The 13,950-nt window shown below is 38.8% G+C and overlaps 1 protein-coding gene across 8 annotated transcripts in view; it reads left to right on the top strand.

Moving 5' to 3' along the window:
* The window catches only part of CFAP61 (cilia and flagella associated protein 61), a 354,209-nt gene that overhangs the window by 252,400 nt on the left and 87,859 nt on the right, over positions 1-13,950 (top strand). For 7 of the 8 annotated variants that reach the window (XM_045194437.2, XM_053927357.2, XM_045194438.3 and 4 more), the window contains one exon: positions 5,273-5,447. In XM_045194437.2, coding sequence (XP_045050372.2) covers positions 5,273-5,447 — 175 coding nt within the window. Of the gene's footprint in view, positions 1-5,272; positions 5,448-13,950 lie in introns of those variants that run through there. The other variant, XM_045194441.3, reaches the window with a different exon arrangement.

Below are 13,950 nucleotides of genomic sequence, written 5' to 3' on the forward strand. Positions count from 1 at the left end.
TGGGTCCTTTTCATTACATTTCTCCCAGAACCCTGGATAGGCCTCCTTGTGGTGGGTTTGTTCCTGAGGAATATGAAGTAATTCATCCCCACCCCAGGCACCATCATATTTTATCTGGTTCTCCCTTAGAGAGACCATCTTGTGAATGGTCCTGGATTCAAAGGGTGTGTGTGCATGCACATGAGCATGCATGCCTGCAGGTTTCCCTTTCATAGCCAAGCCAGGGGGAGGCAATACATGGTGGGGGACAGACAGTTAAGCAACTCCAAGCATCACTTACTTGCTGTTCTGAGCCTTGGCTATACATTGGGATCATCACCTGGGGCACTTTTAAAATATATCCATACCTAGACCCCACCCACAGAAGCTCTGTTTTAGTTATTATGGCATAAGGACTCAATCATCAGTATTTTTTTAAAGCTCCCAAGTGATTCTAAGTCAAGGTGAAGAACAACTGATTTGAACTTTCTTGACCTAGAATCTCTCATCTGTACCTTAGAGCAGAACGTCTCAAACTATCATATGCACACATCTCCCCTGTGCATCTCATTAAAATGCAGAGTGAGCAGAAAGGGGACAGGGGTGGCTGAGACACTGCAGTTCTAACAATCTCCCAGGTGAAGCAGATGCTGCTAGTGACTAGACCATATTTGAGTATCAAGGTTTGGATCACCCTATGAGTAATTTCTTTTTTCTCTTCCTTTTGCTTTTTCCTAGTTAAAGAATAAAAATAAACTCAAGGAATATCTTATTTTGATACTTAAGTATTCCTCTCTTTAAGCATTAGGCCAGAAGAAAATACCATGCACCCCTTTAGTTTCCCCTCCTTCACCTGCTCCACTGATTTCCAGCTGCTGCCTGTGACCACAGACTTCAGAAAATATAAGTGAAAGACTCAGGCATCTGCCCATGTGTGTCCAGCTGCCCCTGCAGCTTTAGTCTGTGGCACATTAATCTCTTGCCCTTTTAGCAACAGGAAAAATGAAATGAAGAAGTGATAAAGGACTTCCAATTTAATTTTTCTAGAAGTACATAAAAATTAAAGGTACATGGAATGATACAAAAAAAAAAAAGAAGCAGCTGAATTCACATCAGGGGTAGAGGGTTCCAGTTCTCATTTTTTTCCCTATTTTCTTCTCCCACTTTCTCATGGTTTTTGCCCCAATGTTGTAACTTACAAAACAAACACAACAAATAAATATGATGAAAATAAAGCAGAAACTCAAAGCAAGAAGATAACCTGTTATAAAATATAGTTACAAACCTTAACCTCTAATCAGACCTTTAAATGGCATGTATCACTCTAAACTATTCAATATGTTTGATATCCAAATGCATATCACTTAATCTTTTTATCAGATAACCCATGCACAAGACAAAACAAATTGTGCTGCAGGGTTGCATGTAAGAAGGGCTGCTCTCTACTTTTAAGACAAGGGCACCCACTTTGAAGCATTTCTGTTGTTAGTTCTTCAATACTTTACTCCTGAACTCCAAATAATGCATTTATAGATGTTTTATCCTGAATCTATCAACTTCTCACATTTTGGAAGATGAAGATATCTAGCTCCACATTCAGTAACCTCTGATTCCCTTTCCCACCTTGCCTATCAATTTGAATATTTTTATTGGTGAGCACATGCTGGTCCTGGTAATCACTCTGAAACAGCTTACAACTGAGGCCACTCTCCATAGCTCATGGAGAATTGTGCAGAGAGGGAGAAATGCCTGCCCTGTGCCTGGATTTGAGTTATGTCAAAAACAGGAATAATAAAAATTTGTCAACTCTAAGTCAAATAAGGCTGATACTGATCATGAGAAGACCATGGTAGGGACTGTCAAAAGGGTGACATTCACTAGAAGTCAACAGGTGGGGTAAGAACATCCTACCAGGCCAGAGAGTGAGCCAGGATGCTAGTTATGGTGAGCCTGATGTGGGTCAGCAGTATAATGTGGTCTCCGCGGAGGCTGATTACATCTTATATGGGGTAAATAAGAGTGTGGCATGCAGAATGGTGCAGCCCCAGGAGAGAGCCTTCTACAAACAGGTAGAAAAGAGTTCTGCACACCACTTTGCCTTTCCTGTAAGAAATGAGAAAGGCCCTCCCCGTCACTCAACAGCACTGAACATGAAGAGACTTCACTGCATGTGAGGATAATAAAAGTGCAAAATAACAGCAAGAGGTCAAAGAAAAGTGGCATTTTAAAACAAAGCTGAAAATTCTTTGGCTTTTCCCATCTAGGAGGTGGAGTCTCCTCCCCTTTGAATCTGGGCAGGCTTGTGACCATCTTGACCAGTAGAGTACAAATGCAGTGTTGCGACATAACTTCTGAGGCCCAGTCAAGGGCCATTCATTATCTCCTTGTTTGTGTGAACCATTGCTCCTAGAACCCTGATGGGTCACATAGGAAGTTCAGATAACCTATGATTGCCATGCTTGAGATGCCATACATCAGTTCTCCAGTGGATACTTCCAGCTGATCCCAGCCTTTCTGTTATCCCTGCCCAGGCACCAGACATGTGAGTGAAGCCATCTTGGGCCCCCACCAGCTGACTGTCACCAAGTGACTTCAATCAAACACATGGAAAAAAAGAATTGCCCAACCAAACCCTACCCAAATTTCTGACCCCAAAAATCATGAGAAGTAATAAAATGGTGGTTGTTAAAATATTGGCGAACTGCATACAACAATACGTTAAAAAAGATCATACACCATGATCAAGTGGGTCATCCCAGGGATGCAAGGATGGTACAATATTTGCAAATCAATAAACATAATACATCATATAAACAAAACAAAAGACAAAAATCACATGACCATAACAATAGATGTGGAAAAAGTATTTGATAACGTACAACACCCATTTATGAGAAAAAAAATTCAGTAAAGTGAGAGTAAAAGGGGCATACCTCAACCTACTAAAGGCCATATACGAGAGACCTACAGCCAACATCATACTCAATGAACAAAAACTAAAAGCTTTCCCACTGAGATCAGGAACAAGACAAGAATATCTGCTTTCACCATCCCTATTCAACACAGTACTGGAAGTCCTGGAAACAGCAATCAGACAAGAAAAAGAAATAAAAGGCATCCAAATTGGAAAGGAGGAAGCAAAACTGTCATTATTTGCAGATGATATGATAGTGCACATAGAAAATCCTATAGACTCCACCAAAAAATTATTCACCTTTTAAGTGAATTTGGCAAAACAGTAGGATAGAAAGTCAATATTCAGAAATCAAAGGCATTTTTGTACACCAACAATGAAATATCAGAAACAGAAATCAGAGAAAAAATCCCATTTGATATAGCAACAAGAAAAATAAAGTACCTAGGAATAAACCTAACTAAGGAAGTAAAAGACCTATACTCAGAAAGCTACATAATACTGAAGAAAGAAATTAAGGAAGACACAAACAAATGGAAGTATGTACCATGCTCATGGATGGGGAGAAGTAACATCATCAAAATGGCCATACTACCCAAAGCAATTTATAGATTCAATGCAATCCCTATTAGAGTACCCATGGCATGTTTTACAGATATGGAACAAACATTTCAAAATTTAAATGGAACCATAAACGACCCTGAATAGCTGCAGCAATTTTGAGAAAGAAGAACAAAGCAGGAGGGATCACAATGCCTGATATCAAACTGTATTACAAGACCACTGTAATCAAAATAGCCTGGTACTGGCACAAAAACAGGCACATAGACCAGCGGAACAAAACACAGAGCCCAGAAATAAGCCCAAGTCTCTATGGTCAATTAATATTTGACAAAGGGGGAAGAAGCATAAAATGGAGTAAAAATACCCTCTTCAACAAATGGTGGTGGGAGATCTGGACAGATATATGCAAAAAAATGAAACTCGAACACCAACTTACACCATACACAAAAGTATATTCAAGGTGGATAAAATATTTAAATATAAGTCGTAACACCATAAAAGTCCTAGAGGAAAACATAGGCAAGAAAATCTCAGATATTCCACACAGCAACATTTTCACCTATATGTCCCCTATAGACAAGGGATTTAAAGGAAAGAATAAACAAATGGGACCTCATCAAATTGAGAAGCTTCTGCATGGCTAAAGAAAACAGCATTAAAATGAAAAGAGAAACAACTATATGGGAAAACATATTTGTCAATGATACCTCAGACAAGGGTCTGATCTCCAAAATATATAAGAAACTCTCATGACTCCACTCCAGGAAGACAAACAACCCAATTAAAAAATGGGGAAAGGACTTAAACAGACACTTCTCCAAGGAAGACATACAGAGGGCCCAGAGACATATGAATAGATGCTCAGCATCACTAGCCATCAGAGAGATGCAAATTAAAACCACAGTGAGATACCACTTCACGCCCATGAGAATGGCCACCATAAACAAAGCAACAAACAACAAGTGTTGAGGATGTGGAGAAAAGGGAATCCTAGTAAACTGTTGGTGGGAATGCAGACTGGTGCAGCCACTGTGGAAAACAGTATGGAATTTCCTCAGGAAACTAAAAATGGAACTGCCTTTTGACCTGGCAGATTCCACTGCTGGAATTATACCGTAAGAACCCTGAAACACCAATCCAGAAGAACCTATGCACCACAATGTTCATAGCAGCACAATTTACAATAGCCAAGTACTGGAAGCAACCTAAGTGCCCATAAGCAAATGAATGTATCAAAAAACTATGGTACATTTACACAATGGAATACTACACAGCAGAAAGAAAGAAGGAGCTCCTACCCTTTGCAACCGCATGGATGGAATTGGAGAGCATTATACTAAGTGAAATAAGCCAGGCAGTTAGGGACAAATACCATATGATGTCACCTTTAACTGGAACCTAATCAACGAAACAAACAAGCAAGCAAAATATAACCAGAGACACTGATATTGAGAACAGGCTGACAGTAACCAGAGGGGATGGGAGAGGATAATGAGGGAAAAAGGTGAAGGGTTTGCAGGAACAATTATAAAGGACACATGTACAATAACAAGGTGGGGGTGGAAACGGGAAGGAGGTGGGAGGGCTGCGGTGGTGGGGAGGGCTGGGGGAAAAGGCAGAAAACTGTACTTGAACAACAATAAAAACAAGTAAAAAAAAAAAAAAACCCAAAAGAATTGTGTGTAGGGACAGAAAAAGGCACGCCTATCCTAGACATCGCCATGTATTATTTATTTATTTATTTATGTATTGCTATGTATGTCAGCCCTTCACCTGTTACCACTGAAATAAGCATGTGTCTGTAACATACCTCAGGTCCCATGCCCTACAGGAGCTGATATTAGGCAACATCTGACAAACAGAGAGATTCCAAACAGCAGTAAGAGGCGATACGCTGGTAAAGTTCCTTGTAATCATTTTATTCTCAATGATGAAGAAGACTGCTTGAAGGCCCTGACTTGGATAAGAAAGAACTCCATCATCACAGAAGGTGAGGATGTTGGTTACTACTCATCTTCTCAAAATAGTGTTTTATTTTTATGAAAATCTCATTCATCTAGTTCTAGTATATAATTTGTGTCTAATTAATTTCAACCAAATAATTCCTCTGTCATGCTTAGTTTTCCAGATTAATTTACAACTTGTCATTTCTGGATACCCAGCAAGAAAGAAAAAGGCTTGAGATAGTGTAATTATTTTTTAAACTATAATTATTTTATTATACAAAATGAATATCCAAAGAGCAAAGCATGGCTAAAATCATTAACTAATTAAAGAATAATTTAATAATCAAACATGTTTAGTAATTATATGGAAAATATGTCTCCTTTTGTGAAGCTGAAAAGATCTAGGAAAAAAAAAGAAAGGTCTGTGTCTGAAGGGCTCTTTTCTTTGTTTCACAACCCATTGTGCTCTTTCTTGGTGTCATTGCACAATCCTTCCCACAAACACACATATTCAAGTTGTATGCCACTTTTTGAATCAAAATGAGAGCAGAAAACATTTGTACAAATGCTCCTGCCACTCATAAGTGTTTGTTCAAGCTTCATCCTCTCTATTGCTAGGATTAAATTAAAATTGTTTAACCAGAACATGGCCTGGCTACCTGTTTGTCCTTAATTGAAACCTGGCAGTCAAGTTCTGGAGAAAAGAGCACAGCCCTTTTATTTTACCTAAAGCACCAGGAGAGCCAGTGACTTGGTTGGGTTATATAACCACACATGAAGACCTGGGATTCTAACCCAGACCTCAAATTCAGTTCAGGGATGTAAACTTCAGTAAATGCCCAGAATGTGGGGGTCAATAAGTAAAATTATATATATAAGTATTAAATGTATATATTTAAATATAATATAATTATATTAGTTAATATAATTACTGTATTACAATTAAATATACTTTCTCCTGATTTTTGGTGGAAGATTTAGGTATGAGTGGAATTTTGTCAAGTTGCTTCACTTAGTACCTTAAAAAGTTACTAATTTATTACATTAAAAATAAGTATCAGGTGGGGGAGGGAGGGGGGGTTCAGCTAGGGTGGGGTGGAGGGATGGGGAGAAAAGGCACACAACTGTAACTGAATAACAAAAAAAATTAGAAAAAATAAATAAGTATCAAATGAGATTTAATACATTGCTGGATTCAGTTTGCTAATACTTTACCAGCTATTTGCATCTAAATTCATACATGAGATTGGCCTGTAGTTTTCTCTTTTATGCTATACTTGTCAAGTTTTTGGAATCAAGTGTATACTAGTCCCATAAAGTGTTTTTTGGGAAGCTTTCCATATTTTTCTGGGGTCTGAAACATTTCATGTACCTAAAATTTGAACAGAAACCACACATAAAACCAACTGGGTCTGGGACTTTTGGGAAGAGATAGGATATATAGATGTATACAGGGGACCAGATTTAAAACTTGTCAAAGTATTTTATACTTGCATCACAAGTTGGTATTATTTATAGTTTTGCATCTGTATGTGTTTAAACCTGTTTCAACATTTTAGTTATTCATTTTTTTTAAATCCACATCTGAGGACATGCTTCCATTGATTTTAGAGAGAGAGAAGGTGAGAGAGATACATCGATTTGAGAGAGAACCATCTACCGGTTGCCTCCCATACATACCACAACTGGGATTGAACCTGTAACCCAGGCATGTGCCCTGACCAGGAATCGAACCCACTACCCTTTGGTGCATGGAATGATGCTCCAACCCACAGAGCCATGCAGCCAGCGCAACAGTTTAGTCATTCTTTAATCATTGCCCCATGATCTACATAGACTTAGGGAATTCTCTAATCTGAGATGAGCAGACTTTTACTATAAGGGCCAGGTTATAAATATTTTAGACTTTGCAGGCCATATGGTCTCTGTCTCAATGACTCAACTCCGCCATTGGAGCAAGAAAGCAGCAAAGACATTATGTCAACAAATTGGCATGGCTGTATTCCAATAAAACTTTATTTACAAAAAATAGGTGATGAGCCATAGTTTGCAGAGAAATCTGCTGGTATCCACACAATTTGTGACAAAGCATTGCCATTTCATCAAGTCTAGATGTCAAAATCCCTGAAAACCTTAAACTCCCTGAATACACAAAAGCATGCCTGACACCTACAAGATCTGTCTGGAAAAAGTCCAACCATTGTTCATATAATGAGAATGGTTTGCACGAAATCAATGTAACCTGGCAGCCAAGGAGAGAGGACTGCTATGCGCATGTGTGAACAATGACAACCTCATTGAACTAGTCAATGGGGGCAGTAGATGCTGTTGATTGAGCATGTGTACTATGTGGAGGTCACATTTAAAATGACTGAGTGAGTAAAGCAACGAATATGCATCAAATTTTGCATTAAGCTTGAACATTCCTCCATGGAAACTATTTGGATGATTCAGAAGGCCACAGCTATGGGCAACTGGTGATTGGCAGCATCAGGATAATATGCCCACTCACGCGTCACATCGTGTGCAGGGTTTTTTGGCGAAACATCAAATCACCCAGGTGACTCAGCCCCACTATAGCCCATATTTGGCACCCTGCTGGCTTTTCTCAAAACTAAAAATCACCTTTGAAAGGGATGAGATTTCAGACTGTCAGTGAGATTCAGGAAAATACAGTGGGGTAGCTGATGGCAACTGAGAAAACTGTGTGAGATCCCAAGGTGCCTACTTTGAAGGGAACTGAGGTATCATTATTGTCCTTGTACAATGTTTCTTGTACCTTGTATCTTCTTCAGGAAAGTCTCTATTTTTCATATTACTTGGCTGGATATCTTATGGACAGACCTCATATGCTTAATCCTATTGTAATGCAGGGTTTTAACTTCAAACTATTGGCTTTTTTGGGTGTTTGGAATAAGAAACATTTAAACAAGGGAAGGGGCTAAGAAAGTGGTAATGCAGTTTCTTAAGCTTGATTGTACATAGCAGAGAATTTAGAAATTCCAAAGCAAGAAGCACTATGCTCTCCTTCAGATGCCTTCTTTTTCCTGCTCTTGATGCTCAGATGGGCAAAGACCATCAGTGCTATTCTGGTGATCTGACTAATTGTCACAGGTAGTGACACTCTGGTTTCTACTTAATGGGAAATGCTTCTGAAAGATTTAAGTATTTCTCTAATTGTCCACTGAATAAAACCCCTCAGGTACCTGCTTTTGTCCATTAAATACCCCAGATGGGAAGGATGTAAACATTAGTTTTTTGGTCTTAAATGTTGACTATTTTCCTCAGCTCTAGTGTTTTATGACATGCCAAAGCACCTCTGAAGTAGATGCTCCTAATGCTTAGATGCTGGGCCCAGGGTCTGAGAGGCATCTGAGATACCCGACCTGGCCAAGTTAATTCAACTTTGTGCAGTGGCCCTTTTCAAAGCACTGTTCATGTAAGAAAAATTAGAAGGAAGAATGTTAACTTCCTGCCTTAAGGGAGCTCTTCCTCTCTGTAGCTTTTCCATAATTAAATAGTAATATTCAGACTTGAATTTTATTAGTCCAATTCTGGGTAATGTCTTCCTCATATGAGTTGTTGTGAGATAAATGAGATAAATAAGATACAACATGTCCAACTCAGGACAGAGTCTCACACATAGTAAGAGTTCAATAATATAGCCTTTCATTAGCATTACTATTATGACTACTACACATGACAGTTGTTGCCACACACTAAAAGGTTCCCCAGAATGAAAGTCTCAGCCTCTGCTATCCTGGTGGTAGCACAGCCCAGGACACAGCCTCTACAAAGGATGGGGACTCGTGCACATCAAGTGCCAGTTTGGTTGTAGAGAGGCACCTGGCCTTAACGAGAGCACTGGAGACTGTGAAGGTTGGAGAAGACTTCCCAAGAAAAGAGGATTTGAGTTCAGCCTTAAAGAAAGGCAGGATAAGCAAACAGAGAGAAGTGGGGAAGTTTGATTTATGTCCAAACGACAATGGCCCAACAACTTGGACTGGGCAGATCCCTGAAGGGCAACAGAGGGAGATGAAAGTGGAAAAACAAGTGGAGAATCTCAAGGTCCAGCCAAGCGCATGGGTAACTGGCTATGTTTTAGGGGCTGGGGCACTAGTGAAGGGGGATAACCAGTGCACAAAACAGCACTTCTGGAAAATGAACTTCCATATGTAGCATCCATTCAGTAAAGAGAAAGCGATCTAATAAGAATGAGTTAAAGAAAGCCACACTAGACAGTTGGAGAGGGGTTGCCTCTACATACAGGAGATGGTTGGCATAGCCCTGTCTAGCTCATTTCCAAGGCAGTCATGAGATGATGGTATTTGAAGCTAGAACCTGGAAGGCAAGCACATCATGACAAATAAGGAGCAGGGCTGAATTCCTGTAGTCATTACCATCCCTCCACCTGTCAGTTCCTGCCTCCTCTTCATGCCACCATAATAACACCAGGAAGAATGTGGACATTTATCAAGAGAGTTAGCTTTTGCTTCCTCAGGGCTAATTTTCTATTCTCAAGATTTCAGGGTGGGGTTGGTGAGAGGTTGCTGAGGCCCTTCTTACAACAGTCTGAGAAAAAAAATCTTCTCTATCTCATTGGCTGTGATGAGATATCCACCCAGGAATCACACCCAGAATCCCGGAAAATGCCAGGCCTTATTTTGCTAAAGTACAGGCACTTGAGGGGAAAGACTTGTTTGCTGAGGACAGTGGAGAGATTGTTCTAGAAGTGTAGGTAGATGCTGTGGAGCAGGAACAATGGATGGTCAATAGGAAGAGGCTGCTGTCCTCTGAATTTCTGCCTGTTCAGACTACACAGATAACACCTCAATATAGCACCACTCTCCTCACAGCCACTGTTTTATCACTCCTTCCTCTGCTTTCGCAGGAGAAATAGTGGTTCTGTGATGGAATTAGTACAGTGTGAAGGAAATGATTTTCTGCACTCTAGAGCTGGATGGGTTTACAGATGTAAATTATCCAATCCTAATAGCATTGCTCCACTATCTGGCAGAATAGCTGACATCATGGGCTCAAATGCTGCTTTCAAGTGTAAACAAAAGCAAACCTGGAGGACTCGACCTTGGGATGGGCAGGATAGGAGGGCTTGGGGGGGTTCAGATAAAACTCAGCAATCTAATACATTAAAACAGCTTATGTCATTAATTGAAACTAATTGAAATTCATCTGCTATCACCTCTGTACTTTCCATGAAAATTTAAAGTCAAGTTAAAACAAAACTGCTTTAATGGCCTGAATGGATAAATTATTTTCATCTTTAGCTGAAAACAGTTTACTGCCTTATTAAAAGCATCTTTGTAGGAAAAGTATAACATTAAAATTACAGTTCATGAATCACAAACAAAGCCTTTGTTATGTTCTATCTAATAGAGTCTTCCCTTTTTATTTGGTAGAGCAAAATGGGACAGGTCAGGTTTGGATCATAGAAATCTTGTGGTTTGACTTAAAAAAAAATCAAAAGAGTATTCACTTGTCCATTTCTGGACATTATATTTTCTTTTTTTTTTTGAACATTTTTTATATTTTTGTTCAAGTACAGTTTTCTGCCTTTCCCCCCGGCCCTCCCCACCACCCCAGCCCTCCCACCTCCTTCCCCTGTTTCCAGCCCCAGTGTTATTGTCCATGTGTCTTTAATAATTGTTCCTGCAAATCCTTCACCCTTTTCCCCTGTAATCCCCTCCCCTCTCCCCTCTGGTCATTGTCAACCTGTTCTCAATTCAGTGTCTCTGGTTATATTTTGCTTGCTTATTTGTTTCGTTGATTAGGTTCCAGTTAAAGGTGACATCATATGGTATTTGTCCCTAACTGCCTGGCTTATTTCACTTAGTATAATGCTCTCCAATTCCATCCATGCTGTCGCAAAGGGTAGGAGCTCCTTCTTTCTTTCTGCTGTGTAGTATTCCATTGTGTAAATGTACCATAGTTTTTTGATACATTCATTTACTTATGGGCACTTAGGTTGCTTCCAGCACTTGGCTATGGTAATTGTGCTGCTCTGAACATTGTGGTGCATAGGTTCTTTTGGATTGGTGTTTCAGGGTTCTTAGGGTATAATCCTAGCAGTGGAATTGCCGGGTCAAAGGCAATTCCATTTTTATTTTCCTGAGGAAATTCCATAGTGTTTTCCATAGTGGTTGCACCAGTCTGCAATCCCACCAACAGTGCACTAGGGTTCCCTTTTCTCCACAACCTCTCCAACACTTGTTGTTTGTTGCTTTGTTTATGGTGGCCATTCTTACCGGTGTGAAGTGGTATCTCATTGTGGTTTTAATTTGCATCTCTCTGATAGCTAGTGATGCTCAGAATCTATTCATATGTCTCTGGACCCTCTGTATATCCTCCTTGGAGAAGTGTTTGTTCAAGTCTTATGCCCATGTTTTAATTGCTTGTCTTCCTGGAGTGGAGTCATGAGAGTTCCTTATATATTTTGGAGATCAAACCCTTGTCTGAGGTATCATTGCAAATATGTTTTCCCATATGGTTGGTTCTCTTTTCATTTTAATGCTGTTTTATTTAGCCATGCAGAAGCTTTTTATTTTGATGAGATCCCATTTGTTTATTCTTTCCTTTATGGCCTTTGCTCTAGGAGACATATCAGTGAAAATATTGCTGCATGGAATATCTGAGATTTTCCTGCCTATGTTCTCCGCTAGGACTTTAATGGTGTCACGACTTATATTTAAGTCTTTTATCAACCTTGAATTTATTTTTGTGTATGGTATAAGTTGGTGCTCAAGTTTCATTTTTTTGCATGTAGCTGTACAGCTCTCCCACCACCATTTTTTGAAGAGGCTATTTTTACTCCATTTTATGCTTCTTCTGCCTTTGTTAAATATTAATTGACCCTAGAGGCTTGGGCTTATTTCTGGGCTCTCTGTTTTGTTCCACTGGTCTATGTGCCTGTTTGTATGCCAGTACCAGGCTGTTTTGATTACAGTGGCCTTGTTATACAGTTTGATATCAGGCATTGTGATCCCTCCTACTTTGTTCTTCTTTCTCAAAATTTCTGCAGTTATGCAGGGTCATTTATGGTTCCATATAAATTTTTGAAATGTTTGTTCTCTATCTGTGAATTATGTCATGGGTACTTTAATAGGGATTGCGTTGAATCTATAAATCGCTTTGGGTAGTATGGCCATTTTGATGATGTTGATTCTTCCAATCCATGAACACAGTATATGTTTCCATTTGTTTGTGTCTTCCTTACTTTCTTTCTTCAGTGTTGTGTAATTTTCTGAGTATAGATCTTTTACCTCCTTGGTTAGGTTTATTCCTAGGTATTTTATTTTTGTTGCTATATCAAATGGGAACTTTTCTGATTTCTGTTTCTGATGTTTCATTGTTGGTGTACAAAAATGCCTTTGATTTCTGAATATTGACTTTGTATCGTACTGTTTTGCCAAATTCTCTTAATAGGTTGAATAGTGTTTTGGTGGAGTCTATAGGATTTTCTATGTATACTATCATGGACATGATATTTTCTTAAGAGAGTGTTTATTTCATAGTTTAATAATATCCTATGACTATTTAAAATTATTTCATTATCTAATTATTTGCTGAAGTTAATTATGCAGATGAAATACCAATTATGTGTATTTCAGTAATGTGTTACAGATCCATCTGTATACATAGCATAGTAGTGGGAGCACCGGTTCTGAAATCAGACTTGACAGGTCTGAGTCCTGCTGAACCATCTTTTGATACTTGCTGTGTGACCTGACGCTGTTCACTTTACCTCTCAGTGCTTTCTGGAGTATGTAATAAAATTTATCTCACAGCCCTGTCGTGAGGATGAATGAGATCATGCATAACCACTCTGTCTCCTTTGAAGTGGAAAAAGACCTTTTATCTGGCCTTAAAAATATAATAACTATGAAGAAAAATTAATATTAATATCTGTGTGCATAAATCTTGAATTCATTTTTTGACTCTTGAGATGTGATTCCATGACCAGACTACTAGATCAGGAAGTCATTCCCTTTTCTTCCTTACAAGTTATGGTTTTATTCTTGGAAAATCCTCTGCCTTTAGAGTATTAAGCATGATGATGAAATGGCAGCAAAGCATATTCTCCAGGTGGTAAAAATTAAAGCAGTCATTTTAAAAGAAAAAAATACTTTTTCTGTATCTACTGAAAATAATTTGTTTAAAAGGTTCAATTAATTTTATTACAAATCTGTGACAAAAAGTTAACACTATATTTTATTTTTTAATTTAATAGGGAGATTAATTTAGCATTTCATTTCTATAAACCAGTGTTACCTTTAAATACTAGTGAGTATTGAGCTCCTGCAAATATTATTTACCTTTTCTAGGAACCAGGATGCTGAAACTGGCATTTTCCCCTCAGTTAAGAGAAATTGAAGAATCTCCTATATCTGGGTGGATTATGATAGTGGAAATGTTAAAGTGTGATTGCCTTATTTTTGGTAGTCAAAATCAAAGTTTCTAGTGTGTATCAAAAAGCAAAACAGTCACCTTTTCCTTTATGCCAGCATTTTAAATGGCAAGACTTAGTACTTT

Source organism: Desmodus rotundus, chromosome 6, assembly GCF_022682495.2.
Source record: "Desmodus rotundus isolate HL8 chromosome 6, HLdesRot8A.1, whole genome shotgun sequence".
NCBI lineage: Eukaryota > Metazoa > Chordata > Mammalia > Chiroptera > Phyllostomidae > Desmodus > Desmodus rotundus.